We start from the raw sequence: 19,803 nt of genomic DNA on the forward strand, positions 1-19,803 counted from the left end.
ATCAGATTTAAGTAACTGGAGAAACATTCATTGTTTCTCAGAACCAGTATCGTTAAAATAATAGTCCTACTTTAACTATTCTATTTATTTAATCCAATCCCAATTAAATGACCAAAAATTATTTTATTGAACTAGAAAAAATAATAACAGAATTCATTTGGAAAAGCAAAAGTTCAAGAATATCAAAGGAATTAATGAAATAAAATTGGAAAAGGAGTTCTAGCAGTACCAGATTGTAGTGTATATAAAAATTTCACTTGATCATTTCAACTATTTATAAGGTAGGTGCCATAATTATCTCCATTTTACAGATGAGAACACTGTGGCTCAATAAAGTCAAATGACTTGTCCAAGGTAACCCAGCCAGTAAGTTTGTTGGAGTCTTCTTGACTCTAACTCTAACATTTTATCTACTGTTCACGGTTTTATAGTGAAGTTTGGTCATATTGTCTTATATGGGTGGTTAGGGGCAGCCTTAGGAGTCTTACAAAGATGTGTTGTTTATGTATTTAAGCTTATTTGAGACAGTATGATACAGTGGATAGAGAGGTGGCTTCTAGGAGGACCTCTTGGATTCCTCTCGTTGCTCCCTACAACTCTCTAAGGCTATAAATTGCAGCAGTTCAGGAGGTAAGCCTAATCTCAACTAGTAGTTCTTCACTGAGAACCTTTTACCCTAATGAAATCATATATTTGATCAAGAAATACAAGCACACCATAGCTATGTAACAATTATTATCTGTTCCTTAAAGGGGAAAAAAATTCTTTTAGAGGAATTAGGAAGTTATTGCTCCACAAATACGTACTATTTGAGCAAGACTCCATGTCTGATTTGAATCCATGCATATTATAGGGGAAAAAAAGTGAATGAGATTGTTTTGTGATGCCACATTGACAGGTGGGTTTTGCCTTTGTTTCCTTTTTGGGACAGTCATCCGTAAAGGACACCCATGATGTGGTTTTGCAACCTCGAGAAGCTTACAGAGAGAAGTTGCTGGAAGAGGAGCGCCAACGGCAAGAGGCATTAGCTGCACAAGAAGCAGCCCTTAAGCAAGAGCAGGAAAAGAAAAGTCCTGACAATCAGAAAGCAAAAGGAAAAGGCGGGAAAAAAAAGTGAACCATGGGACGCTAAACGTTTCCCTCATTCAGGAAAGGAAAATTATTTTTTTTTATGGATAAATGTTGGGTATATTTATGAGATAAAATAATAGGTCAACTGAAAGTATGATTTTTTATAAACATTATTACATAAGTCTGAGCATCTCTAATTTTTGTCTTAATTTGTTTCTTCCCCTAATTTTAGCCTTATGTGCATGTGATATTCTAATTTAAATTAAGTTATCCTCAAAAGTATATCATAAAGGAATTATCTCTCCCAATCTGAGATATCAGTCTTTCTTTTCAGAAACAATTTCAGTAAGAATAAGATACTAAAACATTTTCAAAAATTATGAAGAACTAACTACTATGTTTAAAAATCAGAATATTCCCATTTCACTAGAAGATATGAAATTATTCACAGTTCATTTGAAAATAATGGAAACTTTTCTCCCTCTCTAATTTTTTTCTAGTTATCCAGCTTTCAGACATTAAGTGACTATACACAGACTTTTTTTCATCTAGCAGTTACTTAAACTTGTATCTTTACATGAGCATTTTCCTTTTTAAGTATTTTAAATTAGCATGATTCTGACCTGTTGATAGAGAAGATCTTAAAAATGTCCTTAAAATGTATTTTGCTTTACTAATGGAACCTTCTAATGAAAAGTAATATTCCATGGCAGTCTTATATCTTATTCTAACATAGTAACCTGTGAAAAAGTTAATTTTCTAAACTATTTCTTCTTGAATCTGCTTTTGTTGTTGATTTTTCTTAAATCCTGTTTCTGCTTGAGATTATTTTGATGCATTTAGTGATAGCTCAAAAAAATAATGTGACTAAATTATTTAACTACTAAATCTTCACTGGCACAAATATTCACATAAAATAGGTTTTCAGATATTTTAAGATCTTTTTCTTTGTTATATGAGATTTATAAAAAACAAATTTACTGGTTTTCTGTATTGAATGCAATCAGTTAATCATTGAGAATTTATTAAGTGCCTAAGATGTGTTAGGCACTGAGCTAAGCAATGGGATGCTAAGACAAATGTGAAATAATAGTTCCTGCCCTTTAAAATCATGCTTTCTATTGGAAGTCAAAACATATGTAAACAAGTACATATAGAAAATAATCCAAAATATTCACATTGGACTAAAGATATGGAGAGCTAAAGAAAAATCACTTCATAATTCAATCAAGAATTCATCCTTTTTGTCTATCCAGTTTTGGGGTATTGAATTTCTTTATCGCTCGCTTAGTTTTTCATGTCTATGGCAAATGATGTCACAAAAGTTTAAATGACATGATAAGTTAATGTGGCAATCTAGTTTCTAGAAAAGATATTTATCTCTACTCAATATCTGTATCTATACTGATAAAGATTTTTAATGGACTGTATTAATTTCTTCACATTCAAAGCATGTGATGTTAAAAATTCCAATTTTAATAGATAACCTTAAAATTAATTGATCAATCCTAAGACAGTCTTTCTTCATCTTCATTTTATTTAAAAATATATACATATATAATAGTTTGAGATTGAGGCTTTTTACATGCTTAGGATCCCAAAGACAAACATTTTCTGTTTTTTCAGTTTTTTTATATTGTCACAGATGGCAGCATCACACCACACAATATGCTGCCTTTTGGAATTTAACATTTATAACAATCTCTGTTTTACCAGTTACATCTCTCCATAAATTTAATCATAGGTTAGTTTTTTTTTAATCTCAAAGTCTATTCATTCTGTCATGGAAATTCATTAAGTTTAATTATGTAAACACTTCTCTATCTTTCTAACAAAGACTAGCTAAAAGATATATTAATAGATATTTTAAAAAACTGCTCACTTTGGGGGAAGGAGCCAGGAAGGTGGAAAAGGTACAAGGACCCATCTGATTTTTACCAAATTATGCTGAAAAAAGTAATGGATTAATACCTCAGAATGAATTCTGGAGCAGCATAATCCACAATAAGATAAGGTGAAGTAATTTTCAGCCCCAAACAACTTAGAAACCTGGCATGAGGGGCTGAAGCCAAGATGGCATCTCAGTAGCAGTGAAAGCTAAAACTGCTCTCACAATTCTTCCAAACCAGTCTTTATAAAGCTCCTCAAAATAACAGGATGCTAAAATCAACATCTATTTAAAAAATAGAATTCCCATGAGGGGGCTCTCCTGCTGAATACAATTGAAAGGTAAGCAGTGATTTTCATGGAATAAGGGGTAACCATAAGCAAAACTGCATATAGAGGAGTGCTGAGCCACCACATCCTCACCTAATATACAAGTTTCTGCAACTGATATAGGCCAACTTTGGGATCCTAAGACCCTGGCTTCACCAACAAAAGAGCACTTCACACCCACCCTTTGAAGTTTGTAGATTAAAAAAAAATTAATATCCAAAAATACTCCAAGTATTATATATAATAAAATTTATTAAATTTAACTTTAAGCAAAAAGGGAAACTAAAAGGCTACAATTAAAGAGGGAGCTCACCCAAGCACTCACATGGAAGAGAGTGAAGGAGGAATTTACAGAATTATAAAAACAGACAACATAAGCACACATGTAAACAAAAGGAAAAGGATACTGGGTGATACAGAAAGGAATTCTGGGGAATGTAGTTCAAAAGATACAAAATTTGGGGCAGCTGGGTAGCTCAGTGGATTGAGAGCCAGGCCTAGAGACAGGAGGTCCTAGGTTCAAATCCGGCCTCAGACACGTCCCAGCTGTGTGACCCTGGGCAAGTCACTTGACCCCCATTGCCTACCCTTACCACTCTTCCACCTATAAGTCAATACACAGAAGTTAAGGGTTTAAAATTTAAAAAAAAGATACAAAATTCTCTAACTATACAAGTTCCAAGCCCTAGCAGCAGTCCTCAATGAGACTGACTTAGAAGTCCATACTATCAGGCCATTTCAAACCTGTGCTGCTAAGGTGAAGATGTAGCCATAGGGAATAACAGCTAACAGTGCCAAGCCCTACAAGGCAGCAGGAGGGGAGAGAGAATCGACGTCTTTCAGAATTCACAGACAATAAGCAAAAAAAGGGTGGGAAAATGAGCAAACTACAAAAAACAACAAACAAAAAATCTCTTAACTTAAAAATTTCTATGGGGACAGAATCAACAGGATGGTGAGAGCCAAGCAAACACATGCAAAACGTCAAAGAAAAATGGAAATTGGTCTCAAGCATTAGAAGAACTCAAAAAGGAATAAAAACCCAAATGATATAGGTTGAAGAAAAGTGGAAAAAATAAATGAATGTAATGAAAAAAGAAAATTACTTAAAAAGTAGAATTGGTCAAATGGGAAAAAAGGCACAAAAATCCAATGAAGAAGATTTTTTAAAAAAACAAAATTGACCTACTGGAAAAAAGAAGCAAAAAAAAAATCCAATGAAACAATTGCTATGAAAATTAGAATGGACCAAATGAAAAAGGAGGATCATGGAGAAAATCAGTCTTTAAAAAATAGAATTGGGGAAGTACAAGCTAATGACTTCATGAAACATCAAGAAACAATTAAAAATCAAAAGAATGACAAAATGGAAGAAAATATAAAATATTTCATTGAAAAAAATAACCTGGAAAACAGATGCAGGAGAAACAATTTAAAAATTATTGTACTACCTAAGAGTCATGACCAAAAAAAAAAAAAAAACAACGTAGACATCATATTACAAGAAATCATCCCACAAAACTGCCTGCATATTCTTGAACAAGAGGGTAAAATAGGAATTGAAAGAATCCACAGATCACCTCCTGCAATAAATACCTAAATGACAGCTCCCAAGAATGTTATAGCCAAGTTCAAGAACACTGAAGCCAAGGAGAAAATACTGCAAGCAGCCAGAAAAAACAATTCAGATATCATAGAACTCCAGTCAAGATTACATAGAATCTGGCAACTTCCACACTGAAAGACTGTAAGGCTTGGAATCTGATGTTCCAGAATGCAATGGAACTGCATTTACAACCAAGCATCACCAATTAAAACTGACTATATTCTTTCAGAGGAAAGTATGATCATGTAATAAAATAGAAGATTTCTGAAGAAAAGACCAGACTTAAACAGAAAATTTGACATCCAAATACAAAGTTAAAGAGAAGCATAAAAATGTAAATAAGAAAGAGAAAAAAATTGAGTCTTCAAGAAGATCAAATTGCTTATATTCTTATATGAAAAGATAATATCTATATCTCTTAAAAATTGTCATTATTATCATAGTAATTAGAAGAAGTATACATAGGCAGAGGGTGTCATAGTAAGATGTTTAGGATGATATGTAAAAAAAGCTAGGAGTGAAAAAGAGGATTGCATTAAGAGAAATAGGAATAGAAGTAAAATGGAGTAAATTATATCATATAAAGAGACATGGGGGGATACTATTACTATGGAGGGGAGGAAAAGGTTGTTGACAGGAAATACTTAAACCTTACTCTCATTGGAATTGGCTCAGAGAGGGAAGAACAGGCTGATTCATTGGGGTATTGTGTTTAGGAAATTAGGGGACTTTGATCATAGGGATAGAATCTAAGCTCTGATATCCCCTGGAGACAGTGAAAAAGCCAGCAATTAAGGTAGGAGACAATGAGGCAGGGCAAATGTCCCCTGCATGGCCATAGTGAAGGAGGAAGGGCAACAGTTGGCCCACAAAGTATAATGTGTAAAAGTGTGTGGGCTGGGTAAAAATTAGGAAAACAGAGGTGAGAGGGGATTTCACTCTATTTCCATGCTTGAATAGAATGGCTCCCTGTGCTAGTGTGTGGTCATTGGCAGTCAGCATGAAGGGAGCGATGCTAGATAGAACCCTGAGATCATATCTACTTAAGTTTGTATGGTTAAATCTCCTTTTCTCACCTCCCTTCTCATTTATTAATTTGTTAATAAAATCCTCTCAGTTTATTAATAAATGCTTAAAACTCTGGTTAGGCCCTCTCTTATTCCTAACAGTATAAAATCCTATCTTATAAAGAAGTAGAAGAGGAATAAGAAAAGGGATGGTGAGGAGGTAGAAGTTGGGAAGGGTGATTAAAAGACCTTTTAAAGAAGAAAAAAGGGAAATAAGAAAGGTAGTGATGGTGGGAAGGGGAGGAAGTGTAAGGAATTAAATTTAGGGGTATGACTAAAATATGAGAATTCTAAAGTAATATTATGGTTGCTGATTAAAAATATTATAGCTCAAAGCAAATAGCTTTTAGTAGCTTTTATTTACAGAGGTGGAAAGAGTAAAAGTGTAGAAATGTAAGAAGAGGGTAGAAAAAATATGTCTAGCCTATCACACTAAATGTTGCTCAGCCCCAGCAGGGCTTGTTAACCCTCAGCCAGAGGATCTGGTGATATCTTATACAAAGGTTCCACCAACTCAGCCTCCTCCAGGACGAGGCCTCTCCATAACTAATCTCTCCAGAAGCCAGGAAGGGAAGGCCAGCTACTCACCCCAAATGAAATCCAAAGGAGAAGATCCAGGAGCAGTCCTCTAAGAAGCAGTCCAAGAGCCAAGGTCCCAAGTCAAAGCTGAGATCCAAGTCCAATGCCACCTCTAAGAGTTAGTCATCAGCCGAAGCTCCAAGCCAAAGACCTCTTTTTTTTAAACCCTTAACTTCTGTGTTTTGGCTCCTTGGTGGAAGAGTGGTAAGGGTGGGCAATGGGAATCAAGTGACTTGCCCAGGGTCACACAGCTGGGAAGTGGCTAAGGTCAGATTTGAACCTAGGACCTCCTGTCTCCTAGGCCTGACTGTCAATCCACTGAGCTACCCAGCTGCCCTACAAAAAAAGGCCACTTAGACAGGAAGTTCAGGACTTTTTATAGTCTTTTTCCACATCACTTCCTGTCCCTTCCTCCACTTTATGGGAATCAATTGCAATCTTTAAATTTGCCTAGCACTGCCCAAGGGCAGGCCATCGTCTCTGGAGTTGTCACCCACTTTTAGTAAGTGACTTAGGAACTCCCTTACTTAGTGTTAAGTAGGAGAGTTTTTGGTTGATTAATTTACAAATTTGCTGATTGATAGACAAAGTCTGATTCACTCTTCACAGAATATAAGGGAGGTGGAAGGGAGTGATTAAAAGCAAAACACTGGTGTAGAAGTGTAATAATTAAAATTATGAGACTGATAGTAGCTTTATAACTTTATTAAGTCAAAATAGTAGTAGTAAAGAGAGGGAAAGATAGGGGAGAAGTAGAGAGTTACTTAGCTTACTAATCTATTGGCCTCAATGGTGTATTAAAGCTAAACTATGACAAGGGTTCCATCAACTCTCCATGATCCAGCAAGAAGACCTTAAATAGGCTGCTGTTTTGACCTTATAAGCTCTTTTCTCCACTCAGTAACTCACATGTCACATCTCAAGAACCAATCATAATTTCTTAATTTGCCTGGGCTCCCCAGGGGGGTAGTGCCTGTGGAATCAGTTTCTTGTCTTGTTGGTTCCTTGGCTCTTTAACTTTCTTTCTCTGAGGACTTTTCTATACCTTAATTTACTCAGTGGTCTTTGACCTCCAAGTCACTGAGAGTTGACATTAAACAAAGTGACATAATTGAGAAAGAAATTCTCTTCCAACAAAAGGAAAGAATGAAAGGAGAACAGGCAGAATTAAAAGAGGGAATCAAGATGGAGGGGAATACACAAATAGTAATCATAATTGTGAATGTAATGAGATAACTCACCCATCCAAAGGAAACATATAACCCACTGTATTCAAAATCCGATTCCAAAAGATATTGTTTACAATACAATACAATACAATACAATACAATATAATACAAAATCCTATAATACATTGTTCACAAGAAATGCATTTGAGGCAGGTAGATAAACCGAGTACAGGTAAGAGGTTGTAACAGACTCTATTGGGCTTCAACTGGGACAAAAAAGCAGAAGTATCAATCATGATCTCCAATAAAGCTAAAGTAAAAAAGTAGATCTGATTAAAAGAGACAAGGAAGAAAATTACATCTTGATAAAAATAGTATAGACAATTAAGAAATATCAGTACTTAATATATATGTACCAAATAATATAATATCCAGATTTTTAAATGAGAAACTTAAGGAGGAAATAAATAGTAAACCTATACTAGTTGGGGAACTCAGCCTTCCTCTAGCAGAACTGGATAAATTAAACCAAAAAATATAAAAGAACGGAGTAAAGTAAGTGAATTAAATTTTAGAAAAGTTAGATTTAATAGCTATCTGGAGAAAACTGAATAGAGATAAAAAGGAATGTACTTTCTTTTCAGCAGCACATGGAACATACTCAAAGATTGACCATATACTAGGACGCAAAAACTTCAAAATCAAATGCAGAAAAGCAGAAATAAAAAATGCAACTCTTTTTAAATCATAGTGCAATAAAATTATAATCAAGGGTTCATGGAAAGACAAATTAAAAATTAATTTGAGATTCTACTTTTGGGAGTGGAACCAAGATGGTAGAGTAGAGCAGAGAAGCTCAAGGAACCATGAGAATCCCCTCCAACCAATATTAAAATAATGCCACAAAATGAATACAGGAGTGAAAGAACCAACGAGACAGAAATAGCTTTTAAGAAAAGAATGACTTAAAAAGTAGGCAGAGAACATTTGGGGCACTGGAGTGAGAAGGGAGCACAGTCAGCAAGACTATATAGCAAGGTATGAACTGCAAAACAAGAGCAAGCCACACACCCTGACCCCATATCTGCTGTGCCAGGTTCTGAACCTGAGCCCAAGCCATCATTCTGAGTTTGAGATCCTGCCTAGGCAAATAGAGGTCCAAGCCAATGCACACTCCTTGAGGTTTCAAAACTGATTGAGAATCCCAGCCCAGGGCAGTCTGTGCTAAAGTGGGATGATCTGTGTGGGTCCAGAACAAAGCCAGGAGTCCTAGTCTGGGCCTATGGTGAGGATATGGATTCCAGTTTGGGGTAGTTGATTGACAAAAGAGAGGGATCTGGATCTTTTTGCCAGAGGATAAGGTCAGAGCTCCAGGGCAGGACAATCAACTGTATGCATGATTGAATCAAGTACACAGTAAGACCAAAAACTTGTCCCTAAGCCTGGGATTAGAATTTGAGTAGCCCCTGACGTGATCAAGTTCAGAGTGAGATCAAAAGATTATACACAAGCTTAAGGAAAGTCTTTAAACTTTTTTTTTCAGCATTTCAGTGGTTTATTAGCAATGGGAGGAAGCCCTCAGAGTTCCCAGCTCTCAGACCATCATACCATCTCCCTAGAACTAAAAATGGCAGAATCTCAGAAAATAACCTAAGAGTAGCATCAAGGAAGGACTGAAATTTTAGAGGGTACCCTAACCTCCCAGAAAACAAAGTCTACCTATAAAAAGGAAGGGGAAATGAGCAAACAACAAACAAGCACCTAACTCTAAAGAAATTTTCTGGAGACAAAGAGCAAGATACTGACATAGAAGGGGACACTGAAAGTAAAGCAAACACACGCAAAGTCCAAAAGAAAAATATGGATTAGATACAGATTTTGGAAGAAGTCAAAAAAGATTTCAAAAACTAGTTAAGAGAGGCAGAAGGGAAATGGGAAAAATAAATGGAAGAAATGAAAAAGGAGACCAAAAAGCTGATGGAGGAAATCAATCAGGCCTTAAAAATTAGAAATAAGCAGCTAGAAATGAATGCTTTCATGACAAATCAAAAAACAAAAACAAAAGAGTGAAAAAAAGCAAGAAGGGGCAGCTGGGTAGCTCAGTGGATTGAGAGCCAGGCCTAGAGACGGGAGGTCCTAGGTTCAAATCCGGCCTCAGACACTTCCCAGCTGTGTGACCCTGGGCAAGTCACTTGACCCCCATTGCCTACCCTTACCACTCTTCCACCTATCAGTCAATACACAGAAGTTAAGGGTTTAAAATACAAAAAAAAATTAAAAAAAAAAAGCAAGAAAACATGAAGTTGCTTATTGAAAAAAAAAACAACTGACCTGGCAAATAGATCCATGAGAGACAATTTAAGAATTTAATTTACTGAATCAGGCTACCCGAAAGTCATGATAAAAAAAAATCTTAGACATCATAATACAAAAAATTATCAGGAAAAAAACTGCCTAGATATCCTCAAACAAAAACATAAAAATGAAATTGAAAGATTTCACAGGTCCTCTCCAGAAAGAAATCCTCAAATGACACCTTCCTGGAATATAATAGTTAAATTCAAGAGCCTCCAAGTCAAGGAGGAAATATTGCAAGCAGCTAGAAAGAAACAATTTAAATACCATAGAGCCACAATCAGGATTACACAGGACCTAGAGGCCTCTACATTAAAGAATCGAAAGACATAAAATATATTTAGAAAGGTGAAAGATCTAGGTTTAAAACCTATCTTGCAAAACTGAGTATATTCTTTCAGGAGGAAAAATGGACATTCAATAAGATAGAAAATTTCCAAGAATTCCTGAGGAATAAGCCAGACCTAAAGAAAAAATTTGAAGTCCAAATGCAAGACACAAGAGAAGTACAAAAAAGTAAATAAGAAAGAAAAAATTTAAGGGATTCATTAAGGTCAAATTGTATGTATCTCTACATGTAAAGAGGTCTGGAAATCTAAAAAATTTCTCAATTGTAGAACAGAGTGAAGGAATATACTTAGAAAGAGGATGGGAAAGTAAGCTGATTATGATGATATGATGTATATGATGATGCATAATGATATGATGTTTACGTAAATGCAATGATATGAAATTATTTGCATGATCATATGTATATGATATGATATGTAAAAAAATAAAGGGATGAAAAAGAGGATTGCAATGAAAGAAAAGGGAAGGGAGAGACAGAACGAGATCAATTGTATAACCTAAAAAGATAGGGAGAATCCTTTATGGAGAGGGGAGGATAAGGGTGGTGATGGACAATACTTAAACTTTACTTTCACAATTGACTCAAAGAGGGAAAACCAAATCTACTCTTTGGAGTATAGAATTATATCCTACCCTACAGAGAAGTAGAAGGGGAATAAGACAAGGAAAGGGGGATGTAATTGGAGGGAGGGGGATGTGTGTGTGGGGGGGGTAATAAGCAAAACACTGGTGAGGAGGAACAGAGAGAAAGGGAATAGAGCAAAATCAAAAGGGGGAAATAAGCTGGAGGGCAAAACACAGTTAGTAATCAAAACTCTGAATGAGAAGTGGATAGCATTGTGGATTAAAAACCAGAATCCTACATTTGAGGCAGGGTGACACACACAGATTCAAGGTAAACGGCTGGAGCAGAATTTATTATGCAATATCTAAAGTTAAAAAAAAGCAGGAGTAGCAATCATGATATCAGACAAAGCTAAAGTAAAAGTTGATCTAATTAAAAGAGATATGGAAGGAAATTACATTTTTCTAAATGGCACTATAAACAATGAAGTAATATGAATACCAAAAATGTATACATAAAATCATATAGTATCCAGGTTTCGGGAGCTTAAGGAGGAAATAGATAATAAAACCATACTAGTAGGGGATCTCAACTTTCCCCTATCAGAACTAGACAAAGTGAACCAAAAAATAAATAAGAAAGAAGGAAGGGAAGTGAATAAAATGTTAGAAAAGTTAGAGTTAATAGATATCTGGAGAAAACTCAACAGGGATAAAAAGGAATATACCTTCTCAGCAGTACTTGGTACATATACAATAAGCAACCATGTACTAGGGCATAGAAATATTACAAACAAATGCAGAAAAGTAGAAATAATAAATGCAACTTTTCCAGATCATAATGTGATAAAATTATAATTAAGATGGTCTATGGAAAGGCAAATTTAAAATTAATTGGAAACTAAATGATCTAATTCTTCAAAACTGGTGGGTCATAAAACAAATCTTAGAAAAAATTATGGACTTCATTAAAGAGAATAAATCTAAACAAAAACAAAAAAGAAAGAAAGAAGAGAATCAAATTAACAGAATCAAAAATGAAAAAGGCAATCTCATCTCTAATGAAGAAAAAATTAAGACAATTATTAAGAATTGCAATAAATATGATAATCTAGCAGAAATGAGAGAATATTTACTAAAATATAAAATGCTAAATTAACAAAAAAGGAAAAAGAATACTTGAATAACCTCATCTCAGAAAAATAAATCGAATAAGCCATCAAGGAACTCCCTAAGAAAAAATCCCCAGGGCCAGATGGATTCACAAGTGAATTCTATCAAACATTAAAAAAACAACTAATCCCAATACCATACAAAGTATTTGACAAAATAAGCAGAGAAGGAATCTTAACAAATTCTTTTTATGATACAAATATGTTACTGATTCCCAAGCTAGGAAGGACAAAAACAGAGAAAGAAAACTACAGACCAATCTCCTTAATAAACATAGATGCAAAAATCTTAAAATACTAGCAAAGAGACTACAGCAAGTCATCCCAAAGATTATTCACTATGACCAGGTGGGATTTATACCAGGAATGCAAAAGTGTTTTAATATTAGGAAAATCATCCACATATTTGATGATATAAATAACCAAACTAATAGAAATCACATATTATCTTAATAGAAAGCCTTTGACAAAATGCAATACTCATTCCTATTAAAAACAGTAAGTATAGGAATAGATAGGCTTTTTTCTGAAAATAATAAATAGTATTCATTTAAAACCATTGGCAAGTATCATCGGCAATGGGGATAAGTTAGAGACTTCCCAATAAGATCAAGAGTGAAGCAATGATGCCCATTATCGCCTCTATTAGTTAATATTGTATTAGAAATATTTGTAGGTAATGGTGAAATCTACTGTAATTGTCTTTTTGTATGGGTGGGGTAGAATGGATGAATAGGTCATGAGGTCAGAGGAGATCAAAGGATCAATAGAAACTTAGGAAGCATCAGTATAGATATTAAGTTCCTCTAGTACAGTGGTTCCCAAACTTTTTTGGTAGCTTTCAGTGGTTCCCAAACTTTTTTGGCCTACCGCTCCCTTTCCAGAAAAAATATTACTTAGCACCCCCTGTCACATACTATCACCAACCCCTTACAGTTATTCACTGCCCCCAAATGCACCCATGGCCATCACCACCTCCCTGGATTGCTGCAGCACCCACCAGGGGGCAGTGGCACCCACTTTGGGAATCACCGCTCTAGTATAAAGTTAAGGTTTGGGGAGGAAAAGATAGTTGTTAGATTCAAATATCCTTGAGAACAGAAGGACAATGACCTTAATTGAGTGGACAATTTTAATCAGGGTAATTTCCATTGAGGAAAAGTTGTTGAGTGAAGGTAGGAAAAGGATTTATTTTTAAAAGGGAGGTGGGGTGGAATGAATTTCAAGCAAAGATATAACCACTCTAGAAATGTAGTTCAGGAGGTGATTTGGCTTAGAAAGAGTCAGGGAATCTGGGTTCCAAACTCAGATTTGTCACTTATCATTCAATTTCTCTTACTCAGTTTCCTCATCTAAAAAACAGAGGGTTGGGTTAAATGTCCAATATAAATATAAGGTCCCTTATAGCTCTCATTCTAAGGCAACTAGCTGGCACAGTGGAGAGAGTGCCAGGTAGAGTGTCAGAAAGACTCATCTTCTTGAGTTCAAATCTAGCCTCAGACATTTAATAGCTATGTGACCCTGGACAAGTCATTTAACCCTGTCTGTCTCAATGTCCTCATCTATAAAATTATCTGGAGAAGGAAATGGCAAGCCACTCCATTATCTTTGCCAAGAAAATCCCAACTGGGCTCAGAAAGTGCATATGACCAAAATGGCAGAACAACATTAAGCTCCATTATTCCACATCCCTAGTTCATCTAGACCTCATGACAACCTCATTTAGCACAGCTTTGTTCTTTCTTAGTGTGTCCTCACTCATCCTAATATTTAATTTCATTTTTTACCTCATATAATTAATCATTGACTAACCAGATTTGCTCTGTCCTTCTCAACTTGAATCAGCTTATTCACCTCTGTGGAGAAAACAGACATAGTAGATGCCAGATTATTTCTTGCATTGTTCCAGCAGGGGGAGTCTAAGCTTGGTTACTGAATTTCTTCAAACCTTGCCTACAGAGACAGAACTTGGAACTTATGCAACAGAGCACTGCAAGCCTAAAATTCCTAGTGAAAGATAGAGAATGCTATCTTCTCTGGATGCTGACATAGTCTAGTCAGGAAAAGTGATTGACATCTGGGTTCCAACTGACCTCTTTCCCCAGAGGCAGAGATAGAGACTCATTCAGGGATTCTCATTTTCCAGAAAACAAAATCTCAGAAGCAGTTCAGTTGTTCTTCTGGTTGATTTGCTTTAGTCTAACTAATGTCAGCTCCCTGAGGACAGAGCCTCTGATATTTATGTTTATCTTCCAAGAAGGATTTATTCAGGGATTTTTATTTAGAGAATTTTCAGACTAAATGTTCTGGTCCCTCACTAGAGACAGATAATTGGAAAAATCAGTCTCATCCTGAATTTGTTTTAATGATCAACCAGAGTTTCATCTTTAGGGAATATATAAGAAACCATATATATTTACTTACATACAGATATAAATACATATACATAGATTTCTATAAATATATAAAAATTATGTGTTGCGGTTATCATCAAAATATATATATATATATATAAATATATATATATATAAACTATATATTGCAGTTAACATTAAATATGTCTATGCTCCATTTTTTTGTCACTTTCATTATTATAAAACCTTAGAGGAAAAGGTCAGTTTTGAGAGATGAGAAAATATTACTTGATGTTCCTTATAACTGAAGAAATTATCCTAGATTTTACCTAATGCCCTATTTTCCTAATGTTCTAAGAGTTTTGAAAAACCCTTCTCAATTTCAATTAAACTTGAAGGTCAGGATCAAGCCCAAGAAGCAAAAGGAAAACCCATAGAAGGGAGAAATATTGAATTCAAGAGGAATTCAACTTACTCACTACATGAAGTAAGATAACTCAGAACAAGCCTACAGTTTACTCATGATTTCATTCTTATGGAAAGAGGAGATGAAACAAATGAAACAAATTCTTATTTAGAAAGGAGTCTATCCCAGAAAGCAGGAGAGGGGCCATGAAGCTCTAGGGACTATTGAGCACCTAGTTAGATATAGTGAGTTTGTTTTTCAAGCTCTGATTTATCTAAGATGGGAATAAAAGAACTCTCATTTATCCACCCAGCATACATAGTTGCCTTATGCTAGGAGACAGAACATGGGGAGGTGGGAAACTTATAGGATGGAGTTTTGCTTTTCGTAATGACAGGTGTTGATATGGAGTGACTGGAACTGGATCAACCCTAACAACACAAAAATACAATACATTATTCATTGAATAAATATTAATTAGATTCACAGATGCCAGAGTAATAAAAAGAGATATGTGATGGCTTCTCTCCTTTAAAAGTTTATAGTTTATTTAGGTACTAAATATACATACATGAATAACTTCAGCAGTATTTATAAATTGCATAAAAGGTATAAACTAAGTGCCTTAAAAGGTAGAAGTTGTACTTATCTAGGAAGATCACCAAAAGTATCATGATAAAATTGGCATTGGACATAAATCTTGTAGGACTATTAAGATTTTTATAGGTACAACCATCTGAATTTGGGTGGGTAAGAAGAAAATAGCAACCTAAAAACAGAATTGTCCAAATGGTTAAAAAACATAAAAATTCTCTAAGAACTTAAAAAGCAGAGTAAGGAAAATGGGAAAGGGGGAACAAAAATTCACTGATGAAAAGAATTTTGTAAAGAGCAAATGGAAATGGCCAAATGGAAAAATAGGTACAAAACCTCACTGAAGAAACTGTTTTCTTAAAAATTAGATTTGGGGAAGTGACTTCATGAAACATTTAGAAAAAATAAAACAAAAACAAAAGAAGGAAAAAAGAAGAAAATAAAATGAGAAAAATCTCATCAGAAAAATAACTGACATGGAAAAAAGATCAAGAAAAGTTAATTTAAGGATTATTGAACAACTCAAAAGCCAAGAAAGAAAAGGAGCCTAGACATAATATTTTAAGAAATTATTAACAAAGTAAAATTTCCCTAATCTTAGACCCAGAAGGTGGAATAGAAATTGAAAGAATGCAATAATCACCTCCTAAAGGAAATCCCCAAAGGAAAATTCTCAGATATTTATTGCCAAATTCCAGTACTCCCAAGTCAAGAAAAAAATGTTGCAATCATTAAGAAACAATTCAAATATTATAGAGACACAGTTAGAATCATTCAAGATTTAGTAGCTTCCATGTTAAAGGAGTCAAGGGCTTAGAATATCATATTCTAGAGATTACCTACCCAGAAAAATTGAAGATAATCCTTCAGGTGAGAAATATATATTTAGTAAAGTAGAGGACTTTTAAATACTATGGATGAAAAGGCCAGAGCTGAATGGAAAATCTGACTCTCAAACACAAGATTCAAGAGAGACATAAAAATGTGAACATGAAAGAATAATCATAAGGGATTCAATAAAGTTAAATTATTACCATTCTTATAAGGGAAGCAAACATGTAAGTCCTAGAAACTCTATCAATATTAGGACAGTTAGGATTCCATATAGACAGGGAACAATTGTGAGTCAATTATGTTAGGATGATCTAAAAAAATAAAGGAATAAGAAAAAGGAATATACAGGGAGAAGGAGGAACAGAATTTTTCGCATATAAAACAGGCATGCAGGGAAGAACTTTTATGAATGAAACATGGGGAAGTGTAGGTAATGATTGGACCTCATTCACAAGAGAATTGATTTAAACAGGAAGGCATATAGATGCCTATATCTATATATCTTTATATAAACAGATACATACAATTCTCAGTTGGCTACATATATCTATCTAATCCAATAGGTAAATAGGAAGGGAAGTGAATAAGAGATACTGAGTATAAAAAAAGGGAATATGCTTTAAGGGAGGCAGTGGTCAAAAGCTAAACAGACTTTTGAAGGATAAAAAGAAGAAAATGAGATGGAAGGAACTAGTAATCATAACTATAAAGGAATGGGATAAACATCTATAAAACAGAAGCAGATAGCAGAATAAATTAGAAACAAGAATTAAATAATATGTTATTTACAAGAGATACACTTGAAACAGAAAGAGTTAAAATGAAGAGCTGCAACAGAATTGATTATTTTTCAGTTGAAGTAAAAAAATCAGGGGTAGCAATCATGACCTCAGACAAAGGAAAATTGAAAGTAGACTTAATTAAAAGAAATAATCAGGAAAACTACATTTTGCTATAAAAAAAACACCACAGAAAATGAAGTAATATTGAAAAAAATTATAGATCAGGTTTCCCTAATAAAGGCTTTACTTTTCAAATATATTGGGAACTGAAAAAAATTATGAAAAATAAGAGGCATTCTCCAATTGTTAGTCAAAGATATAAATAGGCAATTTTCAGAAAATGAAAAAGCTATCTATAATAAATGAAAAATGATATAAATTATTTTTGAATAGAGAATTACAAATTAAAACAATTCTGAGGCATTATCCCATATTTACCAGAAAAGAAAAATGTTGGAGGAGATGAAGGAAAACAGTTACAGTAATGAATTATTGTGGAATTTTTAACTAGTCCAATCATTCTGAAGAACAATTTAGAATTATGCCCAAAGGGCTCTAAAACTCTGCATAACCTTTAACTCAGAAATACCACTACAAGCTCTGTACTTCCCTTGGGAGTATTATGCTCATTTTCTCTGGATAGGTGATTTTTGGTTGTAGATCTAGATCCTTTGTCTTGAAGAATATTATATCCCAGGCTTTCCAATCCTAACGTAGAAGCTGCTAAGTCCTTTGCATTCCTGATTGTCGTTTCACAATATTTGAATTGCTCTTTTCTGGCTGCTTGTAGTATTTTCTCCTTGACTTGTGACTTCTAGGATTTGTCTATAATAGTCTGGGATTTTTAAATTTGAGATTTCTTTCAGGAGATGAAAGAGAAATTATTTCAATTTCTATTTTCTCCTCTTATTCAAGAATATCTGGGCAGTTATCCCTGATAATTTTTTTCAATACAGTGTCTAGGTTTTTTGTTTGATCATGGCCTTCAGGCAATCTAATGATTCTTAGATGAACTCTCCTGGATTTATTTTCCAGGTTAATTGTTTTTCTAGTGAGAGATTTTAAGTTTTCCCCCTTTTTCATTCTTTTGAATTTTTAAAAATTGTTTTGTGCTCTCCCTTGAAGTCATTAGCTTCCATTTGTCCAATTCTTATTTTTTAGGGAGCCATTTTTTCTTTTGAAGGCTTTGTACTTCCTTTCTTGGGGAGCTATTTTCCTGTTTGAGGTATTGTATTTCCTTTTTGAGGGTACTGTTTTCTTCAGTAAGTGTAGCTTACCAGACTCATCCTCTCCAGCAGCAATGCTGGAGTAATGCATACAGGTGTGCATCAATACACCTGATGAATCATTTTGTTCAATTCAATGAACTTTTATTAAGTACCAGCTATGTTCAAGTCTCCCTGCTAGTCATAGGGCACACAAATACCAAAAGAAAACATTACCCTCTTAATCTTCCAGCCCTGGAGACTCAAAACTTCTATTCAAGCTTCATGGTGAAATATTTCACTACTCATTCTGCTTTGTAATTTAAGTCTGCCAGACCCCTTGAACCCTTATCTTCATGAGAGCTTATCCAAGTTTCCATTCTTCACACTTTAAATTCATATTAAATACATTGCCTAGCCCTTACTACTATTCTGCCTTGGAGCCAATACACAGTATTGATTCTAAGACGGAAGGTAAGGGTTAAAAAAAATAAAATAAATTAAAAAAATAAAGTTCTTCATGGCAGACTATACTTTCAAGCTTGCTAGCTACACAATATTCCTCATCAGAATTCTAATTTCCTCCCTAGCTAGTTTGCTCTATCATAAGGAAATTCAAGGCTAGAATTAGGCACCAACATTTTATAGACAAGTCATTGTCAGATTTGTTTCTTTGGCTTTTTCTCTTTTTAAAATTTAACCTCAATAGTAAGTGTCTGGCTCTGCTGGCCTCACACTCTATTTGAATATAGTAGTAGCGTCTGTATTGTAGTCTAAAGTTCTTGACTTTATTTTCAATTGATTTTATCTCTTTCTCAGAAAAAATAATATTCTAGATGGTACTGGTGCTAAGTACATTTATGGTAATGGGGGGCAGGTTTTAGGAGAACAGAGAGAATTATTGGGTTGCAAGATTCAATGGGCTACTGTGGATTTGGACAATGCTCTCACAGTCCATGCAGGGAATGGAGTTAAAATTGATACCTTGTAGAGTACATTTTTAGCAGAAGGAGGATTGACCTTGCCCTGGAAGAGCATGCTGATTTCATTATATTTGGGAGACAGTTAAGAAATTTTAAGGGAATTCATCAAAATTATTAATAAATACTCTAATTGGAGAAACTTTAGAGTTCTAATTATTATAAGTACAGTATTCCTGTGTATGGTAATCTTAGTGGACGTCCATCAATTCACAGAAATGCCACATTTTTATTTGCCATGATTTGATATTCATCCATTAATTAATTCATTCAATAAACATTTATTAAGCACCTACAATTTGGCAGGTATTATGCTAAGTTCTGGGAATACAAAAAGAGGTAAAATACAATCTTCCCTTAAGGAATTTAAAATCTAAACCAATACATAAATATGTCAAGCTATATGGCCCTTGTACACTCATTGACCTAAGAAGAAATACCTGGAGCTCCCTAGATAAAAGGCAAAGGAGTTTATTTCTATCTAAGTCAGGGCCCTG

The 19,803-nt window shown here is 34.5% G+C and overlaps 1 protein-coding gene across 1 annotated transcript in view; it reads left to right on the top strand.

The window, feature by feature from the left end:
* ADGB (androglobin) overlaps positions 1-1,117 on the top strand; it is a 330,120-nt gene extending 329,003 nt beyond the window's left edge. The window contains exon 29 of the mRNA XM_044675455.1: positions 932-1,117. Coding sequence (XP_044531390.1) covers positions 932-1,117 — 186 coding nt within the window. The remainder of the gene's footprint in view (positions 1-931) is intronic.
* Positions 1,118-19,803: the final 18,686 nt, after the last annotated feature.

Source organism: Gracilinanus agilis, chromosome 4, assembly GCF_016433145.1.
Source record: "Gracilinanus agilis isolate LMUSP501 chromosome 4, AgileGrace, whole genome shotgun sequence".
Classification (NCBI taxonomy): domain Eukaryota; kingdom Metazoa; phylum Chordata; class Mammalia; order Didelphimorphia; family Didelphidae; genus Gracilinanus; species Gracilinanus agilis.